The following is a 25,599-nucleotide window of genomic DNA, read 5'->3' on the forward strand; positions in this document are numbered from 1 at the left end:
GGCATCTGAGCTCACATTTAACCAACAGATTAGTAGCATGTTGAGTGCAAAGACAAGACAGTCAAATTTTAGCTCTTCATTCTATCTAGAAAACCAAAAGGAACATTTGCTAAACCAAATTTCTGTTCATCTGGAACAGGGGGATTTTCTGTCGGTTCTTTTGACCTCATTAAAAGTAGCTGGAGTTGGAAAAGATTCAGCAAATGGGTAAATAATTTTTGTGTTTACATTTTAGTAGCCCTTGATCTGCAAAACTTTTCTTATATTTATCCCAAATCTCCTTAATCTCCCTTTCTGCAAAAAACCCTCTCACTCTTAATCCTGTTCTTAATTGCTTGGAGACAATTATTGGTCATCCTTCCCCTATGTCAATTTTTGCACCCTTTGAAAAAGTGGTTTTGTCTCAGAGAAGCCACATGGTTAAGTCATGAATGGAATATGTGGTTTACTGTAGCCTGCTGCACTCCATTCAGAATACTGCTGCAAATCTCATTTTCCCTGTTCACCACTTTGAATATTGTTATTCTTCCCTATAAATCCTGACACTGACTCTCTCCTCCCAAGTATGTCTTACATAAGTTACCTTCCTCACTTTCAGTGCTCTCTGTGTCTTGTCTGCAGTTGATCTTTGTGTTTACCCACCTCCCTTTGTGTTTTCTAACTTGTTGCTTTGAACTACAGTATCTACTGTCAGGACCTGATGTAAATACCTGAACAATTCCCCCATCGTTCTGCTTCAGATTCTTGTTTCTGTTGTTTCTTGATATGAAACTACATTTTGTCTTCTGAAGTCTTTAGTTTCTGACAGTCAAACTAAGGTGTTACACTGTTTCATCAGCATCAGCCTCTATATATTTGCTTTCTCTCATCCTTAGATCACAGATAGATGGGATATGTATTCTGGTTTTGCTCTGTGTTTAAGTAACAACTTAAAAAATGCTATTCCATCTATGCCTCTGGCTTTTACACAGCGTGATAAAAATAATATCACTTACCAGCAGAGGCAAAGGGATTAATTTAACAGGCTAGTAAATGTAATAAACATTCTTCTGCTCCTGGGGACTTTGAAGACTTAACTTTTTCTACTAATGTCAGCTAAGCCAGATTTTCGAAAGATACTTTGCTTGTGTCGGATTTTGTTTCTGCTCTGTGTTAAGATGTGCTTGTAAAGCAACCTCACTATGAGGAAGAAGTACTAGGAATCAGAGTTCTGATGGAGATACTTATCTGTAAGAAAGCAAGCACAAACACACCTAGTCTACAGAGGTCCAGAAACAAGCAATACCAAAGGATTGGATTAGCCTTTATAAGCTGAAGTTATTTGTTGAGTGGAGTTACTCACCTGGATCAAATTGCACACTTATTTATGAATTTTACTGATTTGTGGCCTATAGATAATAAAAAAATAGCTGACTGGTGCCAGAGGGAGAGGTAAATTCAATTCTTGCAAATCCCAAGTGTTTGGATGGCCATTACATGTCTCCTTTTAAAGATGCATTTTAAATTCTTTGCTCTGACTTGGCGTTCAAAGGTGGCTTGTAGCAGCTCTCCCGTGGCATGGAAATGATTACAGTGAAAATCAAGTCAGATAAGTTTCCAAACTTTTCACTTTCTGTAGTGCTCCAGCTGGGCAGAAAATCAATGTGCTTTGCAACAACAGTGACACCTATTTAGATTAAGTAAGTATGTTCAAATTTGCAAATGAAAAGTGGGCTTGATGCTAAAATTTTCATCTCAATGTGAGCTAAGTGTATGTGAAGGGATGGAGATTTTTTAGTACTTATTAGAAAGGAATTGAGTAAAACATAGTTTTTTGTTGTTTTTTGAATTCTCTTTATTTGGATGATTTCACAGTTTTATTATATGTATCTTATTAAATGATGTCTTCCTTTCATAGTAATATCTACTTGACATGGTTTATGGATGTTTTATACTAAAAAATGAAGAAAAAGTTGTAAATTGCTGGACTGGTTTCAGCCAGTTATGAGTCTCTATATTTTCTGTCACGAAAGTAAATGTAGCATACCATTTCACTGGATAGGGATCAGAAAAGTAAATACAAAGGTTTAAACAACCGAATTCATAGCTGGGGCATACATGAAGTCAATTACTTATTCAGATTTCAACCATATCTCCTCATACTTACTTCAGTTTAAATGAATTGTTTGTACTGTTAACCATTGTTTATTTTTACCACTATATTACAACCAAGTAGTTGTTTTTTCTGTTAAAGTAGTAGATGGATTTCGTTTTGGTGCAAAACTAGATTTTTATTTCTTTCCAGCAGTTCTCAATAAGCTCCATTGCTTTAACCAGAATCCTGAGAAACATCTTTAGCATCTTTTGGTTTTTTGTTGTTTTTTTTTCTTAATGAAGCTGCTGGATAACACAGTATATTCAGTTAGAAAAGCTAAAGGGTACAGGTTTGTTTTCTTAGCAGGATAAATCTGAAGCAGCGTTCATATATTCATCATTGTTCCAAAACTGTTAGGACAGTCTATAAAATACTTGTGACCATTGAAGGCAAGTATCATCTTTAAAATTGTGAAATCTGAACTGAGATAATAAACCAAATATTAATGTAGAGAACCATATAAAGGTGTGATTTTCAAAGTCATATGGAAGATAAGACATGAAGTAGAAGAAAAACTACCATGATAGTCTTAAAAACTCATGTTAATTTTGAGACTGAAATCCCAACATCAATATCTTTCAGTACTGCAGTTTTCAGAGAATATATTTGTGTCCTTGCTGGTGGTAAATCCACAAAATTGTCTAACTTCAGTATCTCTTCACTTTATCATACAGTATTGCCTAGTTTTGGGGCTATTAAGAGAAAAGCAAAGGTGTTTAGCATCTATAACTCAAAAAATTGTCATTATGTAAATCTACAAGTCATCTTTCTAGAACACTTGAAGTTCCTTTACACAAATTTTGACAGATAGTTCAGAACAAAATCAAAACCATAAAACTGAGTAACGTTATAACTAACAACCTCTTGTGGGAAAACCCTGATTAAAAGGGCAGTTGAATTCACTGATGCACCTAGTCTTGTTAAGCTGGGGAACTCCACAACTGAATGAACATTTTCTACTCTACAGCAACAAGAAAGAATTAAAGCTTTTATAATCCAGTTTTCATTATTTTACTACAGGCATCAGAGCCCACCACCAAACAAAGCAATAAAAGATGAAGGAAAAGTAATTAGAACAATCTATTTGGGAAATTAGTCCTTTTCTCTGTTCACAATTTGCAAATCCTCAGATTGCAATTCTCGAACATTTCTTTCCATGTTTGACATTCCTAGTTTTTAGGAAATTTTTTGAGCTGTGTCTCATTCAGAATATCTTTGTGGGACACTTTCCAGCAATGATTGCTACTCAAACCAAGCTATTCATCAGTGACCTGGATGAGGGGACAGAGTGTACCCTCAGCAAGTTGGCTGATGACACCAAACTGGGAGGACTGGCTGATTCCCCAGAAGGCTGTGCTGCCATTCAGCGGGATCTCGACCGGCTTGAGAGTTGGGCAGAGAGGAACCTCATGAGGTTCAACAAGGACAAGTGCAGAGTCCTGCATCTGGGAAGGAACAACCCCATGCACCAGTACAGGCTGGGGGTCAAATTGCTGAAGAGCAGCTCTGCAGAGAGAGACCTGGGAGTCCTGATTGATAATAAGCTAAACATGAGCCAGCAATGTGCCCCCATGGCCAAGAAGGCCAATGGTATCATGGGATGCATCAAGAAAAGTGTGGCCAGCAGGTCATGGGAGGTTCTTCTTCCCCTCTCCTCTTCCCTGGTGAGGCCTCATCTGGAGTCCTGTGTCCAGTTCAAGAGGGATAGAAAACTGCTAGAGAGAGTCCAGTGCAGCGCCACCAAGATGATCAGGGGACTGAAAAATCTTTCATGTGAGGAAAGGCTGTGGGAACTGGGGCTGTTTAGTCTAGAAAAGAGGAGACTGATGGGTGTCAGGAGATTGGGACATCCCTCTTTTCTGTTGTAGCTAGCAACAGGACAAGGAGTAATGAGATGAAGCTGGAACACAAGAAATTCCTTTTGAATATACAAAAAAACGGTTTCACTATGGGGGTGAGGGAGCAGTGGAACAGGCTGCCCAGAGGGGTTGTGGAATCTCCTTCCTAGGAGGTCTTCAAGACCCACCTGGACGTGTTCCTGTGTGACCTGATCTAGGTGGAAGTGCTTCTGCAGGGGAGTTTGGACTAGACGATCTTTAAGTTCCCTTACAACCCTACCATTGTATTATTCAATGATGATTCTATTCAACCTTTACTATTAGGTTGTCTCATATCCATGACTGGGTGACTTTATATCTAAAAATCATCTCATTGCACCCCAAGTTGGATTTTTTTTTTTTTTTTCTGGTAATGAATTGTATTTTAGACACTATAAAGACTCTGTAGGAACCTACATTTCACAGTTCCCCATCTTTCATATAAACAGAAATTCCATTCTCTCGGTGTCAGTAAAAAATAAGTAAAAAAAGAAACCCAGAAAAGTGAAGTTGAAATGTTGCTACTAACATCACAGTGATCAAAACCAGGTCTTTATTAGCCTGTATGCAGCCCTGCCTTCTGTACTGACAGCTCAGGAAAGAAATCTACATTATTGTGGGGAAATCAATCAGGTTTACTGCTCAATATGCAGTACCTGTCAATACTGCAAATAAAATCTGTGTCAGGCTGTGTTGGAAGGGTAGTGGAAAAAAGTAATGGTGAAAAGTCAGTTGAATATTGAAGGTGTTCACTGAGATTTTGGGATTTCTGGATTTAATTTCCATCCCAGCCACAAACTTCCTCTGCAACCTTATAGAAAGCAAAAGAAAGACTTAAAGGAAGTGGGGCTTAGGTGGGTTTCTGTGTTGTATATATCAAAGACTTTGATCCTTAAGGCCATTTTTTGGTCTCCTGAGTGTGTGGAAGACGTCAAAAATTTTAGGAGGTCTTACGGCTTAGTGCTGTGGTAGGACTAACACCCAGTGCACCAGGCTGCCCATTGTCTTAGTACTGCCTGTGATCTCATGAGATAAAGGATCATTAACAGAAGTCGTAAAAAACCCAGGAAAATGCACCACATTTTTTGGGGGGGAAAACAAAAAAAAAAGTTTTGCTACCATTTTGCAAAAATGACAAAATATTGTGGCAGATTTTGCTAGATTCAGTATAATCTAATAAGAAAGATAGTTAAAATGGCATTTTGAAATGACTCATTGCTGGAAGAAAACCTAATGAAATCTTTCAAACCAACTAGTCTTCTGTCTCAAGTACATAAATAAACATCATTACCATATGGACTTCAGATAACTTTTATTACATTAGCTCACTCATTGGTCCTGTAAGCTAAAACAGTATGATTAGCCCTGTTTCAGAAAAGGATTGAATTTTGTGTTATAACATTTTTGAAAGTGTTTAGGTGCCCATGGAGGTAGAACAGCATCAAGTTTTTGCAGATATAGAGAGAAGGTAGGTACTGAGGCACTACCTATTTATTTCTTTAGAGATCTGAAAGCTTTAAGAATTATGATTGTCATGAATTTGGAAAGACCAATGATTGCAATTCCAGTCTCTTTCCTTCCAACCCTATTCATTATTCCACCATATCAGGCTGCATCAACGCAATATGAGTTGTTTACATCAGACCTTCTGTCACACTGCTTTATATAGCAGAAGTAATAAATTCACTTACTTGTGCAAGTCTTATTGTATTTAGGGTTCTCTTGAGGAAACCCTACCAATCGGCACTGGAACCTGTGCTGCCAGAATTCCTGAAACCATGGATTCCGGTGATTGGTTTCTGGCCGAAGCTGTAGGTAGTAATCATCAAACCATTTCACGTCAGGAGACTGAAGCTTGATCGTTATTCCACCGACAGCTTCACGCTGATACCCGTCTGTCACGTCGTACCTGTCTGCCCAGCCATCACTGCAAGGATCAATCAAAGAGGGGCAACATTAACCATTCAAAGGAATAAGAAAAGAACTGTCTTAAAAATAAAATTTGAAGCCAAAGAGCACACAGCCACACCTGGGATTCGAAGTGAGGTTTAGTAAAGCACCTGTAGTATTGCTAGCAGAAGAATTCAGTGTTTTCCTTTTCCTTACATTTGCTTGTTAATGTCACTTTCTGCTTGGATGATATATTTTTCATCCTCCAAGTAATTGAAACAACACTAAAAACCACAGATCCTGAAATTTGCCTTGTATAAGCACATCTCTGCATCACACTAAGCCTCACTGAGCTCTAGAGATGAAATCTTGGATTCAATGTTTTACCGAGTCTAGAGGTGGAAAAACTGGACTCTTACCTGAAAGGAGGTGACCTCAGGGACAGGACTTTCTACAGTGTCAAGGGCAGGACTATGTTTCAGACTAGGCCTACACTGTGCAATGGAGCATTGCACGAAGAGCCAGAAGCAAATTTTGAATGAGCTGACAATGCTCAAGCAGAATTTCCAGCTCAAAGCTCAGATGCTGCAACAGTATGGCATTGCATCTGAAGCAATAAATCCTCCCTGACATAACTAATGAAGATGGACAGAGCATCATGGAGATCCATGTGTTGCTCCTATCTCTTGGTTGCTTGTGCTGGGAGTATTGTGGAGTTTTCTGAAGCTGTACTGCACACAGAATTTTAATCTCATCTTGTTAATCATTGTCCTTGCAACATTGATCACAAGTGTCCAGAAGTGACTGAAAATTTAAATCAAAACAACAAAATATCACAAACTTCTCAGAGTAAATCCCTTCTCCCTGGTCTCACAATGGATTTTCTTGGAAGTACTGACATTTGGAAAGTTTCACTAAACTCCACTAAAAATATACATCTCTCAATAGGGCATTGGAGATTTCCACAGTTTTATCATGAGCTGGATATTTCAGTTTTGTAAAAGATGGAGGTCTTATAGTTGAAAAATTGTAGACAATTTTCAGATTTTGTTTCCCCATCTAAAAGTCATGTTAATGACTACAAAAGACACTTAAATTCTAAAAGTCGAATTACTGAAGGATAAAAACTAAGGTTAAATTGTCTTATTTTAAAACTTTATGAGTTATTTAAAGCTAGCCCTTAAGTTAGTGCAACTTGACTTTATATGTATGGCTCTGTTGTTCTGTTTTGATTATTTTCTGTCTGGCTCAAATTTTGATCCTGTATTGCAGGGCAGGCAGGAAGTCTGCTGCTGTTGTTTGGTCCCCAGCACATTCCCCGTTTTCTACACAGGGATTCAGCTGTCCTAGCACAGTGCAGAACTCAAGACCTCAGACAGTGATTCCTGCACAAGGTACTGTTTTTATTGAAGCCTAGACTCTTGAATATGTCTTATTAGCACAGCTACGGTGTCAATAAATAGCAGCTTTACCAGTGGCAAAAATAATATCCAGTGTCTGAAATTAAAATGAAGGGACTATCAAACATGCTTCAGATTTCAAATGCACTCATTTACTCAGCACAAAAGAGTAAAATATATATTCATGAAATGAGAAAGATGAGCACTGGTGTTCAACTCTAATATTGTGCTTGGAAAATTTACCTCAAGCTTTGATCCAATTAGGGATGAACACGGGTGTTTATGTTCCCAGCCACATTCAGGAGGCTGGGTACAGGCCAACTCTCCCTACCTTCCACTAGCACTATTTACTAGACACAGAGTTAGAACCATTTACGGTTGTTTCGTGGTAAAAGCCGCAGAAGGGATTTCAAATTTATGAGTGATTTAACCTTTTCTTCCAAACATTCATCTTAATCTTTGTGAAATTTTTAAGTAGTGTTATCCATCCTCATAAAATCTGACAGATTTTATAAATGCAGGAAGCAGGAGGCTTTCTGTACCATGTTGGGGTATTTTTTTAAATGAATAGAGTTTAAAAAAATTAGATATCTGCTGTCAGTATCCCATTTGACGATTTATCTTATAAATAGGTTTTAAAATTACTATTTTCATATAATTAATTTCATTATAATTTTTTCAGAACTGTTTTGCAGATCTAATCCAGCAGAGTGCTACAACAATTCTAGAGTTCCTTTATGAATTGTTTCCCCATTTTATAACTTTGTTATTAAAAAAGATAGAAACAAAAAATTCATATTACATTGCGCTTCTTAACTTTTGCAAATAAGGACTTCATTTTAAAGAGCTACTCTTCACAAGTACTTCAGCTTAGTTTCTTGAGAAAAAAAATCTTTTAGAAGCTTTATACAAGAGGGGTTTGCAAAGTATGTACCGTAGACACAGTGGTATAAAAGACCATTCTGGCTGAACTGGAGCTCAAGAGAAAAAAGAGAATTTATGATCTTTAGAAGAAAGGCCTTTCCTTATAAGGAAGATGCTCCAGTCCCTTAATCATCTTGGTGGCCCTGTACTGGACTCTCTCCAGAGGCTGTCTGTGCCAGAACTAGACACAGGACTCCAGATGAGTCCTCACCAGGGCAGAGGAGAGAAGGAGTAGAACCTCCCATGACCTACTGGCTATACTCTTCTTGATGCATCCCAGGATGCCATTGGCCTTTTTGGCCATGAGGGCACTTTGCTGGCTCATATTTAGCTTATTATCAATCAGGACTCCCAGATCTCTCTCTGCAGAGCTGCTCTCCAGCAGTTTGACCCTCAGCCTGTACTGGTGCATGGGGTTGTTCCTTCCCAGATGCAGGACTCTGCACTTGTCCTTGTTGAACATCACGAGGCTCCTCTCTGCCCAACTCTCAAGCTGGTTGAGATCCCACTGTATGGAGTAGGTCACACAGGAACACAGGCCCCATAGAGACAAAATAGCAAAGCAAATGCTAAACTAATATCCAAAGGCCAGTGAATGTGGAGTAGGAAAAGAGACTTGCATGAATATAAAAATGCACAGGTAGTGTGTGATATTTAAATTCTGTACCCACGGTAGAGTAATAATATTTTGGGATGTTGATGATGAAATGATTTAGATGTATTTGGAATATTACATATGCGATGCTCTCTGAAGTAAGGCCTGTGAAGATGAGGAAGAAGGGGACAGAGAGGGAGTTACCTACCTACTTTCAAAGTCCTGCCTGTTTGACTTCAGACCTTTTTTCTTCTAATCATTTTACTGTAGCAGCCAGTAATACAATTGTAGGCCATTAGTGAATGCGTTTTAAAAGGTTCAAAATGTTATTACCTATCATTAAAATCTACTGGTTCAACTGAAGATATACGACCTGTCATACAATCACAGAATCATAGAATGGTAGGATTGGAAGGGACCTTTAGAGGTCATCTATTTGAATTCCCCAGCAGAAGCAGGTCAACCTAGATCAGGACGCATAGGAATGTGTCCAGGTGGGTCTTTAATACCTCCAAAGAAGGAGACACCACAACCCCTCTGGACAACCTGGACATGACATCCTGTAGTGTGAAAGAATACTTTGTCTGGTTTGGGTCACCTGTCCAGGTCATAGTCCCTACCAGCTTCTTGTGCACATTCAGCCCACTTGCTCTCAGGACAGAGTAAGAAGTACAGAAACTCTTGTTGCTGTGCAGGCGCTGCTCAGCAGTAACCAAAATATTTCTGTTATCAACATTTTTTTTCAGCATAAACCCAAAACAGCCCTGTACCATCTACTAGGAAGAAAACTAACTCTATTCCAACTGAAACCAGGGCAAGAGGTCATCACAAAGGCACATAATGACTATAAAGACCCCTCAGCATACAAAGACCCCTCAGCATAGACGAGGGTGATGGCTGCTTTGGACTGACACAGTGCAGTAAATAAATTGCTAGCCCTCTTGAAAAACAAATACAAAAAGAAAAGAGGTGAAGTTATTCAATCCTTGTCTACAATGGTCTAAGTATTTAATTCCACAAAACATCTTAAAAAACCCAAGATGGACATTGCTGCAAGAGTGTTCCACATCTACTTGGTAAGCAGCATAATGATGAACAGGATGGTGCATGCTCCTGATGTCAATCTGCTTATCAAGGATAACAGGGATTTACAGAGCTGACTGACACCTTCAGCAAGACTAGTAATTTATTAGAATTGCACATCACTGTAAACAGGACAAAGGAGAAGGACTACTACAAGCTTAAACTAGATAAGAGAACATGGAAGCATTAATTTCACGGTAAGATTCATGTGAGACAACAGTTGCTTGGGAGAGATGATTAGGCATACATAAATAGATAACATAAAAAAGATTTAATGGATTCAGGAAAGGCAGGCAAACAGAGTAGGAAGATTTTTCCTCATGCATCAAGGTTTCATTCTCATAGAATCATAATAGCTAGCTACAGGACAAAGGGTAATGGGATGAAGCTGGAACACAAAAAATTCCACTTAAATATAAGAAAAAACTATTTCACTGTGAGGGTGATGGAGCAGTGGAACAGGCTGCCCAGAGGAGTTGTGGAATCTCCTTCCTTGGAGGTTTTCAAGACCCGACTGGACATGTTCCTATGTGACCTGATCTAGGTGACCCTGCTTGAGCAGCAGGCTTGGACTAGATGATCTCTAAAGGTCCCTTCCAACCCCTACCATTCTGTGATTCTCTGATAATCATAGAATTGTTTCAACTGGAAGAGGCCTTTAAGATCATCAAGTCCAGCCTTTGTCCCAGCCCTATCAACCACGGGACCATTTCCCTAAATACAGCATCTACCTCTCTCTTAAACACCTCGAGGGACAGTGACTTCGCCACCTCCCTGGGCAGCCCTTTCCATGTTCAGAGATGCAGAACACAGCAGAAATCAGGGATATCGATTTCTGGTCATGCTCACAGGTGACAAGTATGTGTAATCTCCTGTGATAAGTGTGTGATTACTGTCATTAAATCCTGGAAGATGATGTGGAAAAAGTTTTTTCTTAGTTTTCCAGAGCTTTACAAAAACATTCTCCAAACCACGGGACTTAGAGATAATAAAGGTAGGAGAAGAATGCAGTGCTTTGTCTATCAAGTTCTTGGAATGCCTAAGTGACACTACTTGGATATAGGCTGTACCTAGTGACAAGAGAGAGACTTTTCTGTAGGTGTTTAGATGGAGACTGCTTGAGAAGGTTAAGACAAAAGGCACATTGGGTAAGAACAACTACGAAAAACAGCATTTGTGGCTTTTGAAAGAGTAAGAACATAAAATTAGCAGACTTCAGTAAGCCTAGATGATTTTGTTAGATCTCTTGTAAAGAATGCCTAAGGAATTAAAGAATTAAAGAGTACTTAATTAAAAACTGCCATGCAGAGAAAGGATAGGAAAGACAGTAAGACATCAGTATGCCTATCTCAAAGATGGAAATATATAAAAAGCAGAAGCAAGCTCGGATTTTTAAGGATCAACATGAAAAAAAAAACATTAGATAGCAATAATAAAGAGAAAAGTCAAGACAAAAGGAGCTGCAACAAACAAGGGACATCAGAAGTAACAGAGTAATTCTCTAACCACTTGCCTGTGGGAGGAAGAGTAAAGAAAGTGTTGACTGGCACTTCACTGCAGGGAGAAGGCTACTAAAGGTAAATCCAGGACAGTTTTTAGTATCAAACTTCACAAAAGGAAAAGCTACTGGTTAGCGACAAATTTAGATTCTAATGCCAATGAGTCAATGATACATCATCAGGTCTGAACACAGCAAAGGGATTGCACAAGTTGACATACTTACATATTAAATGGATGAAGGTTTTATTTTTAACAAGTATCTTACAGTGTTTATGCCATTTCTTAAATCTCAAATATAGGCTTCAAATTTTTCTTGAGAAGCTTTCCAAGGAAGTAGGGAAAGTCTGCAACTTTTGAAGGACAGTTGGGCTAAGAAAGACTCAAAGAAGAAAATCCTACAGTGATAAAGGGATTAAACCGATACTATAATTGAATATTTTTCTATTTGGTACAGTACCCTTGAATGGCAGCTTCAGATGCAAGTATTCCTGAACAATGCCAATGTTTGTTATGTTTTTCTTGTCTTTCAGCATCGTGACGGTATGAATCAGAATTGGAACTTTATTATCCTGACAATAGAGTGTATAAAGATACATAACCCATGATCTGAAGAGTATTAATTATAATCTACTTAAAAAATTGGCAAATGTGTTTGTTGGACAGTATAAAAGGAGCAGAGCAAATAGATGGCCCTATGCAAATTTTGCAGTCCCTGAAACTACTGCAACTCTTTTCATTCAGTATGATATGAAATTTGTACCATAAACTTATGTTAATATTGTTGTACTAATAATTTAAACAACAGTGACTTGCAGATATGACTTGTGAGCTTGTGAGGAGATTTCTGTTAGCTGATGACTTTACAAAAAGTTCATCACGGATATGCTATCAAGGTATGAGGTATATGCTGTCAGGCTACACATCTGATATGTTGAAATGTGAAACCATCCTGCTTAAAGAGTGTGTGGCATTAAGAATTTGTAAGCATTCTTTAAATAACAGCTGATGATACATGGTAAAATTAAATTGTGGTTAGTTTAAACTGGTCTTTCCCAAAATGCAAATTTCTTGATGACATAAAGCCTTCCATACAGAGATAGCTGACCTACCCAAACCAAATTCTATGCTATATCTCTGTTTGGAAATTATTTTAATTCTTTTTTGCTCTTCTTCACAGAATTGGCTCAGGGATTTATTTATTCATTCATTTAAGAGAGAGTGTAAAAAGGTACATACTCTCTCTGCCACATACAAAAACCACTTAAACGACACAGTTTATGCTTTTAGAACTAAGATTCCTTTGGATACCACTTGAATTCCTCTGTCTAGGCTGGTGCAGTGGCCTCTTCTCAGTTGCTGCCAGTCCTGGGTGGGAGAAGGGAGCAGAGGAAGGACTAATGCCAAACCAACTGTAAATAAGTAGGTGGACATTACAGCTATCAACTTGAGAGATGTTCCTGCAACACCTACTCGCCACATCACATCTAGTCTCTATAGCTAACATGATGCTCTGCCCTTTTATACCAGTGGGATATAGCATAGAAAATGAGAGATGTGGCTACTGGTTTTGTCCATGAAGTACTTACTATACCAAAAGTAACCTCCCCATTGTTTGCTCTGGACAAATTATGATCAGTGAAATGCTGTCATTCAGTAACAGTGAGAATGCAGCTTTAGGATCCCTGTGAAAACTGCCTGAAATATCCACCACTCATTTCTAAACCACTGTTTAAGATTAAACAAAATACTAAGAGATACATTTATACAACAAAAGTAGACTCCTCATCCTCTCTTTTGTAAACAGTTCCATTTATTTTCAAATTAAAGATGCAGCACTATCTTGGGATCAGTTGAGCTGATTTCTTTTTCTCTGAAGTCCCTCACCTTTCAATCTGTGGCTAAAGCTGTTACAGTTAATGAGCGTGTTCATTAGACTGTAGACTAGTCTTTTTTGTTATGCAAAAAATCTGTTTGCAGGCCACATAATGATGATGGAAACTACTGTTCTGCCCACCCATAATCATTCTCCTGCCAGAAATCTGAAGGAGAGCATTTGAGAGTATATTTGAGAAATTTTCTGCACTTGTGTAGGAGTTTGTTGACTGAGTGGCTGTCTTTAATTTTACTTTCATTGTATTGCTCTGCTCTTTCTCTTTTTTCTATAACTTAAAAGCCCTAAGAATATTATAGAGTCCTTGAGCTTTTATGCAAAGTGCTACTGGTCTTGCAAAGGTAAAATTTGTTTGGTTTGTATTTGGGGGGAGAAGTGCTTTTGGTGAGCAACTGTAAATTGTTGCCTTTGGATAAGTTCATTTTATAATCATAGAATCATAGAATGGTAGGGTTGGTAATAAATGTGTATGCAATGAATTCTTGTCCTGCTGCCTGGCTTTTTTTAGATTGCAATTCCTCATCTTTGCCTTTTTTTTTCATTCATATTATAAAGACAAATGAATTTAAGGGTAATTCAAAGGAAAGAAGTGAAATGATTATTTTTAGACAATATGACACACTGCCTTCTATAAGAAGATATCTGAAAGAAGTAGTCGTGCACTGAATTTGGCACATACTTTGCACAGGGAATTATTGGTACTAATTACTTGCACAGTATCCAAAATTCTCCAAGCTCGGAAAGGTTGTGGTGGCAACTTGAGAGACTGGTAGTCTGTAGCAACATCTAATTTGCATGAAAACAGAGAGTTTTGCAGCTGTCTACATCTGTAGTTCAGAGCTGCAAAGTAATTCAGCCTGACTGTGGTCCAGTCTCCAACAAAATATAGTTTACAATGTAAGATGTTCCTTCTTCATGCTTGCTAGCTCTCATAGCTAATCAGACTACTTGGAGGAAGTTAAATTCATACATATAAATTCCATAGGCTGTCCCCTAAATTGAATTGAAATTTAACTGAATGTTACGTCTTAAAACACCAAGAATATTCAACTTGTGAAGTACACTCAATTCCTGAATAAATCTTTTTTGAGGAGAATATAAGTATTTGACATATATTGTCAGGAAGAAAGGTGTTTTAGATACCTAGACAACTTTATAAGATCTTAAAGTTATTTCTCCTAAAATAAAATGTAGATCTGTGCTACAATTGAAGTTCCCCACTTTTTTACTACCTTCATTGTAGAGTGGCCACTTGCATAGATTTTCATGTTTATCTAGATTAAAGAAACACAATTCTTTTCAAATTTTAAGGGCTGTTGTCTGTACTTGCAGTCATTCCGAGTCTCATTCTTCCTGGAAGTGCCCAGCTGGTCTTTGTCATTGCACACAAACTGCTACCTTGGGATATTTTGAAAGCCCTGACAAACTGTCAAAGATGTGACCTGAGTGTGGCTGCTGGTGAGCACCAAAATGAGGACTGAGGATGAGAGGGCACTGATGCACTGTCTACGTTACCACACTGAAGCCAGTAGGCAGTTCCCACACTATCTCCTGTCTTCTCCCTATAGCTGCCAGAAGGATATGCTACGCCTTTAATAAGGGATTGAGAAGAGGAAGAACATTTGATGAAAGGTTTGTTTTCATGGCAACATGTTGGGAAAAGGAGTAGAAACCATTTATTTCATGTTTCACATTAGATAAGGACTGCCAAAATGGAAAAAAAACCCAATGGAAGGAGGATGTGTGTGTGTGTGTGTATGTGTGGGAATTGGCAATTGGAACAGCTTTGTTATATGGTACTTCATGTGATTGCTTCACATCCTTGAAGTATATTTTTCAAATACAGAAGCAGCTTTTCTTTTGAACAATATTAATGCTGTTGACTCATATTTATAATTTACTCTAAGCTCCTCATATTGTGAATTTCATATGATGACAGCCTAAAAACCACCAGTTACATAATGCCAGCAACAGCAGAAGAATAAAATAGAAAAAATTGATTCATTTCTAAAACATTTCAATCAAATGCATATTTTTTACAATGAAAATACTATTTTTATCTTCCCTAGAATACCTGACTTAAGTATAGCTTCTCAGGCACTAAAATGTAACGCACAATGCAATACCTACTTACTAAGTCTATATAAGCAAATACCAAAAATTTCATGTACAGAAGTCAAATTTCAGCAGAAATGATAAAAAGAAACCTGCTGCCTAGAAACACTGTCACAAAGCTCTTTTCCACACATCTCATGCTCTTGAAATGAAATATTTCTGAGATGATCCTGAATGCAGGACAATCCTCAGTTTGTTCTTTAGCTACACAAAACAAAGATGTTTTTCTACTCACAATTAACTATGCTTGCATTGATTGAGAGGATTTTTCATTACATCAAGTCCATCAGGAGAAAAATAGTTTATCCTGAATCAGAATTATCTTATGTCAATGATTTACTAGGGCTGTCAGTGATGGAATTACTCTCCATTAGACAACCAGGTAATGCTTTTATGGATATGTAACAGCAGCTTGAATTTATGATAAGTTCAAGCATGGCTATATGAATGAATACATAGCTGAGACAGCCTTACTACTTTAAAAATATTCAGAATTGTGTAAAAAAAACGGTTTAAGTAAAACTATTCACTTACTTTACAGAAAATGTAATAAACATAAGCCTATGTAGACACATATATGTATACATTCTTATTTGTATATATAAAGACATCTTTATTTCCTATGAGTATATATTTACAGCATTTTTAGTCTGAGAAAAAGTAGCATGCCATAGAAAATCTCATATCTGTATACCAGCTATTGTTTACTTTTTGTATATATGTGTAAATTATTGAATTTTATATACTGCTACAAAATATAATTCTAAATAACACTTGAGATGTTGCATTTTATTGTTTCTGTACAATAATTCTTTTAACCAGAAACAATATATTTAGTCTTTGGATGTATAAACAAGGAAACAAGATGAGTAAATCATTATATATGGACATGTTTAGTACCTAAAGAGGCTCACAAGAAATCTGGAGAGGGACTTTTTACAAGGACTTGTAGTGGTAGGATGAAGGTTAATGGCTTCAAACTGAAAGGGGAGACTTAGACTAGATATTAGGAAGAAATTATTTACTGTGAGGGTGGTGAGGCACTGGAGCAAGTTGCTCAAAAGCTGTTACCCTATTCCTGGAAGTGTTCAAGGCTGGATTGGATGGGGCTTGGAACAACCTTGACTAGTGGAAGATGTCCCTGCCTATGGCAAGGGATTGGGACAAGATAATCTTAAGGTACCTTTCTGTCCAAAATGTTCTTTGATTCTATGTTATATATATATTCTAAGGAGGTGCAAAAATTAAACAAAGTAAGCTAAAAAGTAAGGGAACATAAAATCAAATGTAAAATACTGTAAGTGCATATCATATTTACAGAGTTACTTTTAATAGTCATGTATATAGTAATACTAAAACTTAATACTATGGTGTAAATCTGTCTATGACTGAGAAACTTTGGGGTGAATTTTAATGTTGTGCTCACACACAAACGATTTGAAGGTGAAACAAAAAAATGAGGATGATATGTTAACATTATTATTTGAATTTTTAGTCCTTATTTTAAAACTATACATACCTAGAAATGATCTATTGGTTTAATGGTGTGGAGTTGTGCAGACTTATTTTTTTGCAAGTCTTAAATCTCCAGACTTCAGTATATGTCTATAGTAAGTCTAGAGAGACTAATACAAAATGTGTAGTTTTACAATGAATAGCAAAGGTTTTTAAATCACAGATGTTATTTAGGGGTTTTCTTCAGAGAAAGTATAAGTTATTTCAAGAAGATAACTGCAATAATTAGCCTATATTTAATTAATAAAAAATACAAAGAGATTAATATTCAGCATCCCTCAGTAATTTCAGATTTTTTTTTCCACATCCTGTTTATCAAACCAAGCCAAACACAGGAAAGGAAACCAAATCACACCTAGAATAATGACCCAGGTAGAGTAAAGACCCTTAAAACCTCCCTCTGTTAAAATCAGCTGAAGCTTTGCTGCTGAAAACAGATGGGATTTCCTTCCCAACTCTGTACTCAGTGCAAGATGTATGCCTCTAATTAATTCACTGCCTGCCTTCAGACAGTATAATGTATGATGACTAGCTCATACCTTGCACTAATATTGTTATTATCTTTAGATATCCACAGAATTGAATTACAAAACAGTTTTATAAGCCCTTCATCTTTTAAGACTTTTTTCAGAATAACTCAGGTGTCATAGGCTATAGACATGAAGTTCTTTCAGTCAAACACTTGAGAAAAGAGACACACACATTATCACATTACCAGATTATCAGAGGAAAAACATCACTAAAAAGGTTCATTGTGGTCAGAAGGAGGCAATTGTGTCAAAGACCTTGCAACCTGACCATTTCATCATTTGCTGTACAGGATTCATGACAGCTTGCTCTTGAATACAGTGTGTCATAATAGTTGTACTTAAGTTACAGAGCTAATATACAATACATTTATGATAAGATTTGAGAAGTCTGGACTGAAGGATTCTTTGCTGCAGAAAATAAAAATTCTCTTACAAGACTCAGCAACACAAAATAAAGTGATTTCCTTTGCTGTATTTCTTTTACTGGAACCACTTGTGTTTCTCATTTCCAGAAATCTAGAAGCATCACTTTAAAAAGAATGCATGTCTATGCACTTAATTCATTTTAATCAACTGTTTGAGTTGTCCATGGCTTGGACTTAGAAATTTGAAGGAAGTGACCTTAATTAGTTAATGAGTAACAAGATTATAAGTAAGTGACGCGGTAAGGCATTGCCGCAGTTTCAGTGTCAATGTCCACAAACATGACAGGCTTAGTAACATAAATACACAGAGCTTACTCTACTATACCCAAACCAAAGCTCAGCAAATCCAGCATTCTCTCCCTGATGTCGTTCAGGAAATACTCTTCGATTCAGTCAAGACTCGAATATAACTTGAATGAGTTTACTAAACACCACCTCCCACATTCTACCATTTTAATGGTGAGGCTTTATCACACAATCACAGAATCTTAAGGGTTGGAAGGGACTTTGAAAGATCATTCAGTCAAACTCCCAGCCAGAGCAGGACGACCTAGAGTAGGTCACACAGGAACTCGTTCAGATGGATTTTTAATGTCTCCAGAGAAGGAGACTCCACAACCTATCTGGGCAGCCTTTCTTTAAGCTGCAATGACCTATATAGAGGAAAAACCTGAAAATAATGTGAGAGAACTCACAATACCAGAAAAAGTCACTAGATAAGGACCATTACATTTTGTTCATTTCTCTGCTCAAGTTGTCCTGATTCTCACTGAGCAGCATTTTTATGGCTCCCTTATTGTACCAAGTTGGCAGACACTGGCCTTAACAAAAATAATAATGAAGCCCAGAGGTGATTTTGCACCTTAAGTGTGTAACTGCCTTCTGCATAATAAATTTCCTTAAAAAATATAAGTAGCAAATATATAAAAACAAATGCAATCTAGAATATACTTGAGAAAAAGCATAAAAATGCAACGAGATGATCATACTGTAAGTAAAAACGTGTTATTTAACACATCTATATCTAGCTGTAAGTCTGCAAAGAAGAAAGGATTAGGATAGAACTCCTAACCTACTTTGGGTGAAACTGTTAAAAACAATGCTCATACTCATGTGAAACCCTTAAGACATTATAATCCGGCTTTAGATTTCAGTACTGTGGCTATGGGTACCACCGATGAATACCACTTGTAAAATTTATCAGCAGTCTCTGCGAACAGAGGTCTACCTCTGAAACTAAATGTTCATCTGTAAATACTGAGATACTGTTTTGGGAGGTTTTTTTGGCTATAATAGTGCTATGAAATGCTTTGAAAAGAAACAAGTTTTGGTGGTCTACAAAAAACTATAGCATGTACTGGTTATCTAGCAAAATTAAGTATCTCTTCTAGAGTATAATAACACAATAATTTATTTGACAAAATCTTCAAAAACTATATTGAAAAATACATTCAAGAATTAAATTATATGCAGATGCACATGCATGACAATTTTAGGAAGCAGTGATGAAAAAGTAATACTTGATGTGTTTTTGTAAACTAAATTGTAATCTCATGAGGTGCATGCTCTTCTGTCTTGCAATCATGTTTCACATAGGTTGTTTGATAACTGACATTTGTGTAGTACCTTGTTAACATTTCAAAGCAATATGCAAGACATAGTGCAAGGCAGTATGATTCCATCTGGAATTTTTTATCACTTTCCTTGGTGTATCCAAGCCTTTGATGTCCTAAACCAATGATAACTTATGATAATAGAGCATAACCTATCATGATTTATCAGCTAATACCTGGCAAGGCCTTCCTCTATGACAGTTGGGTAATTGAAAGGTCTCCAACAGTAAATTTTGTGGCTCATGAATGCTAATATATTTTCTAGGTATTCCTCTGTAAATGGCACAATAATTGTAGGGATAGATTCCTTGTTTAAAATGATATATGCACATTTCCATTTAACATCCTTATAGTCACAATTTGTACTAAAGTCAAAAGTAAGACTCTTAATGACCTCAACTATTTGTCACTGGCTTCATGGGCAATACAGACACTGTTTATATCTGGGAGTACTTTAATACACTGATTTGTTACAATATATTTAAATTAAACCCTTATCTCAATATTCTGGGTGCTGGGAAATTGATTTCACATTGTATGGATAAAGGGTACATGTTTCAGAAATGGTCAGCACTGGATCTACACATATGCTTTTTCTTCTAGGTCTCAATTTTTTCAGTTCCATAATTTAATTTCATAATTTAGTTCCCTAATTTTAGTTCAGCACCTATGATATTCTAGATATTTCCTAAAAGTTTATGGGAACATTTCTGTAACATTACAAACACTGAGATTAAATCCTTTTATCAGATGTACAAAAAAGTAATGTATAAAAGCTAGACACAATATCATGTGCTGAATTCATATCCATGTTGCCAAGCAACAGTTTACAACTAAAAAAGTAAATATAAAAGGAAACATCAGTCAAGATGAGATCCATGCCATAGTAGATCACTGAGCCATGTTGAACATTGTATGTACTTTCTTCAATGAGAGAATCAAGAGGTACTCTTTTGTTTCACTTGCATAAAACAATATTAATTGAGGGCATAGACTTGGTTTCCTAACTACAGGAAGTATGAGAAAAGATAAACTCAGAAGTGACTGTGAAAAGGGGTAAAATTAGTAAGGCCTTAATGTCAAAAGGACTTTGAAGAACAAAACAAAATAAATGCCATGGAAACTTTTGGTCATGACAGTCTCAATAACATCTTTTCTTCAAAGAGTTTAATAATTTAAAAGTTCTGATAACAGGTTGTCATAATTATGCTAATAATAATAAAATTGATAATAGCTATTAATAGAATTATGCTAAGGGAAAAAAAAAAGAACCTTTGAAAAGGATTTATTTTGCTTATCCTGCTTATTTATCTTTTCTGCCATGAACTATTGTTAAATCACTTACAGTCTTTAGATGTACCTAACAGTAGAAAATCAATGGACTTACATGACCTTCTCAAAGAAAACGCACAAGAACTTTTAAAAAATGCTCCATTTGGTACAATTCTGCTCTTACTGAAGTCGATACTAACATTTTCAGTAGCTTCAAGAAGACCAGAGGAAATAAACAATATGAAGAAAAAAAAAATCAAGAAAAAAATCTTCCCAATTGTCCACCTCGAGGGACAGTTAAAAGTTTAGTAGAAAGAACTGTATGCCAATTTCAAGTCATTCTCACTTCATAGTCTATTGGAATATATTTTCTGGTTCATTTAATCCTAATCAATTTGCAACAAAGCTATTGTGGCTTTTTGTACCACCTAACTTTTTCAGTAAAACTTTGGATCATATTGCTAGTCTAGGTATTGAAAAAGCTTCCAATGGTATTTTGGATCCAACTATGTGATAATTAAATAAAAAAATATTATTTCAAACAAGTATTTTATTTGATTATTTTAAATGGTATGTTGTTTAGAATAACATTTACTGGAAGGTCACAGCTCTTTTATTTACTTTCTCTTTTTTTTAATTTCTCATTAAAGACTGTCTTGCTTATTCTTCACAAACCAGAATAAGTTCCTTTTCTTCCTTTGTTGACTTCAGACAGAAATCTGAGCAGCTCAAGAAAGGATGACAAGTTTTCAACACATGATGATTCTTCATTCTGTTGTAGTCATCATCCTGCATGAATATCTGTGTATATTACTTAATAAAATGAAAAAAAAAATATCCATCATCAGATCTCATCTGGCATTCCCTTTCCTGTAAGAAACATGTAAATACTGTCATTTAATAAAACCCTGTCTGAAGCAACATATTAATTGGGCTAGAAAGTGTGAACGGACATAATTTAACAGTTTGATAGTTAGACCATTAAGCTGGGAGATGAGGGATTTAGAGAACATAATTTAGGGAATGTAATTTCTACGTAGTGAGGACACTAAGAGATAAGCAGCTCAGAAAAATTTCTAAGGCACTTACTGACAGTTTTGTTCAATTTCTATCTTGACTGGGCAGAGAGAGGATCTTAAAATATTTTCCAGGAAGCTGAGCATGATGGAGGATTGTGCAACCAGAGTCACCACAACATTTATGTTGAGTGAGAAAGGTTTTGTGATATGGCAAGAAACATCCTAATGCCAAATGTTATCAACTCCAGAACACAATCATGACTGAGGTCTGAAGAAGCATCGTGCACATGGCTCCCCCTGATGTTCAGGCCAACAATGTCACAAAGAAGAATCCACTTATCCTCCTGCAGATTACACAAATACATGGGATTTAAAAATTTTTTTCCTCTGTTTCTGACAAGAAGTTGGAGTGTCTATAATGCTGGAATAGTCTAGGATGTTGCAACTATCTGCCTACCTATGTGGCAGTAGTGTAACAAGGGGTGTAAACTACAACTCCAATGAAGGAGAAATAAAGCTCTCGAAAGTTCTGTCAATAAGTTCTCAAAAGTGCTTGTCAATACTCCTATAGTTGCTGTTAAAATAGGAATATTTTTATCACTATATTTTTGTCTTATTTGAAGTTTTTATTTTGAGCATATATTCTTAGAATCTCTACTGTGATGTGGACCATCCATCCTTCTATAGATTTAAAGACTGTGATGCTGATTAGTTTTAATGGAATAACATATTTGCAACCTTTAACAAGAAAGGTAAATAGTGAAAGTGATGATCAGAGTACACTTTAGGATTTTGGAGCTTAAGGCTGAAATCTTTGTGGGTTTACAACTCAAGAATCATTCTTGTCTATATTTGTCACACATCTCTATTTATATACATTTGTATTTTTATAAGTGTTTTAACCACTTGAATAGCTCATAAAACAAAAAGAAATAAGAGGAAGAGATACTGGGAGCTGAAAGAAACAAAGCTACATTAACAAATACCTTCAGGGAAAAAAAGAAATCACAAGTGTTTTTTTCTAGTAGGAACTTGTTTCAAAATACTTGGCAACTGGTGTCTGACATAGCTGGAGATTTTTTATGTTTTGATCTTCTATAGCCCAGACTGACATCTAAAACTTTGCCAAAACCATTGTAAAGGAAATTTAAATACTTTGAGTGAGGATTGCTCAACTCAGGAAGACTTCTAAAATATAAACACTATCTTATCTAAAGTGTCTGCTTTAGTCACAGAAAATCATAGAATCATAGAATGGTAGGGGTTGGAAGGGACCCTTAGAGATCATCTAGTCCAACTCCCCTGCAGAAGCAGGGTCACCTAGATCAGGTCACATAGGAACATGTCCAGCCGGGTCTTGAAGACCTCCTAGGAAGGAGACTCCACAACCGCTCTGGGCAACCTGTGTCACTGCTCCATCACCTGAACAGTGAAAGAATTTTCTATTATGTTTAAATGGAACTTTTTGTGTTTCAGCTTCATCCCATTGTCCTGTCCTGTTGCTAGCTACGACAGAAAAAAGTGCTGCCCCAACCTCCTGACACCCACCATTTAGATATTTGTAATTATTAATGAGATCCTCTCTCAATCTCCTCTTCTCTAGACTTCTCAGCCCCAGTTCCCACAGCCTTTCTTCTTACGAAAGCTGCTCCATTCCCCTGATCATCTTGGTGACCCTGCTCTGTCCCTCTTGATCTGAGGAGCCAAGAACTGGACACAGTACTCCAGATGAGGCCTCACCAGGGCAGAGTAGAGGGGCAGAAGAACCTCCCTTGATCTGCTGGCCACACTTGATCCACACATCTTGATCCAAAATGTAGATCGATAAAATAGTTTTTGAAATCCCTTCCTGTTATTCTGAAATTGACATGCTTATTAACATTTACAAATAGGGGAAAAAAAGACATAAATTTATATTATTTTCCTAATCTAGGACAATGTTTCCCAAACCTTGAGGTACAAACCTGATACATGGACACATCCAAATTAATAAATTCTCCTCCTGCATTCTGTCTCAGTGGGATCTATTCTGACAGTATGAAAGTAGGCTTGTAAAAATTGCAAATTATTGATCCAGAAGGTTGCATGTAGTACATTCCATGTACTTAGTTTTGTTATACTACTAATATTCTCTGGGGAAAATGGAAAAGAAAAATAAAACATAGAAGTTGCTAAGAAAATTTGGCAGCAAAATAAAGCATAAAACTTTGATCTCAGCTAGTTTAATAGGGAAAGGACATAGAGCATTGAATGTAAGGGAGGTTTCTGTTCATGGCTTTCTTGGTGTATTACAGCCGATTGCTGTCAAGTGTCTTGGGACACTCATGGGATTGTATCTGGCAGCAAAGACTTGGATCATTCCCTGAACAAAATTAACACTGTAAGATATAGTTTTTACTTAGCCAACCAAACGAAGGCAAGCAACAGTGTTTTATGCTCCTAGGTCTCTCCTTTGGCTCAAAGCACAGCACTGCCAGTGGCTCACAGAAAGGCAACAGAGAACTCTTTTAATTTTAATTTAAGGTTTGCTCATCTTCAAAGTATTTCTGCAGGGAAGGAGGTCTTGGCTTTAAAAGCACCCACACAAAACTGAATTTAATAATACAGCAAGAGTGCACTTGCAGTGCCAAATTGGAAAAATAAAATAACTCAGGAACTGTCCAATCTGGAATTTAACAACACTTGTAACATAAACAGGAAGGAAGCAATAACTGAAGGCTGAAACCACAGAAAATAATAGAAAAAAAGAAGAAAAAATAGTTAACATTGAAAGTATAAAAGAATGACTGCAGTTAGTTCTATCAGAGGGATAATTTTCCATTTCTTTTGTTCTTTACGATGGTTGTAACTGCCAAATGACAATAGTAAAGCATTGCAGAAATAAAAGACCGCAGTGGTGCCAACTCCGAATCTAAAAGGTAATGTTACAGAAGTACTATTTATATTAGTAAATACATAGGAGTTGGGAGTGTTTAAGAAAGAAAAGGTTTGGCTAACTAATCATGGTTATTGACTATCTCCTTTGTTTCATTTTCCTTTAACATCCTGTATTTTAATAACAACCTACATTTTATTGCTTTTGCCATAGCCATCTATTCTGCCATGAAACAGCAGTGTGCCATCATGACATCTCTTTGATCTGCTACCACCTCTTTGATCCAGTGCCCTTTCCCTGCAGAACACATCAGGCATTGCATGATGCTTTTTTTCTCACTGTTCCATGATGTTTTCTTGATCTAGTGGCACATTAAGAAACCTGGGCAATTACAATGGAGTTCTTAGTGATGCTGGACAATCATCAGTTTTGAGAACTTTTTGAACTTAAGAATTTATAGTGAAGCTGCTACTCTTTTGTATCTTTCTTTCAAAGATACATTCTTGAAAGGCAAAGTTTTCTAGTGATATACAGGTGCTACGTAAGATGCTGATTCATTGGAACCAGCTGCAAAAGTCCTGTGGATTTGATTTATGTGTCTTTAATAAACCAATTGTAATTTCATTAATCTGTTTTAAATTGAAGGATAATTAGAATGGCTTACCTTATTATAACAATTCAGAACACACAAATTAAACATCTTGTTCAGTATTTTATAAAGAAGAAAATGTTTCTTTTATTCTATCATCTGAAACACTATTACTGCATACAGTGATGAACAGTGATGGACAGTGCAAATCATTAAGTAAAACTGAATAACATCATTTCTGTATACAGCTATATGTTTTGAGAACATTGTGAAAAATTTACTTTTCAATGTAAAAATCAAAGGCAAAAGATCTAGATTGAAGTATGTAGACCTCACTTCGATTAGAATAGAC

The 25,599-nt window shown here is 36.6% G+C and overlaps 1 protein-coding gene across 3 annotated transcripts in view; it reads right to left on the reverse strand.

Annotated features, from left to right (window-relative positions):
• Nucleotides 1-25,599, reverse strand: part of GRM5 (glutamate metabotropic receptor 5) — a 244,635-nt gene that overhangs the window by 48,551 nt on the left and 170,485 nt on the right. For all 3 annotated transcript variants that reach the window (XM_062020368.1, XM_062020367.1, XM_062020366.1), the window contains exon 3: nt 5,703-5,938. In XM_062020368.1, the coding sequence (XP_061876352.1) occupies nt 5,703-5,938 (236 nt within the window). The remainder of the gene's footprint in view (nt 1-5,702; nt 5,939-25,599) is intronic.

Source organism: Colius striatus, chromosome 1, assembly GCF_028858725.1.
Source record: "Colius striatus isolate bColStr4 chromosome 1, bColStr4.1.hap1, whole genome shotgun sequence".
In the NCBI taxonomy this organism is placed as follows: domain Eukaryota; kingdom Metazoa; phylum Chordata; class Aves; order Coliiformes; family Coliidae; genus Colius; species Colius striatus.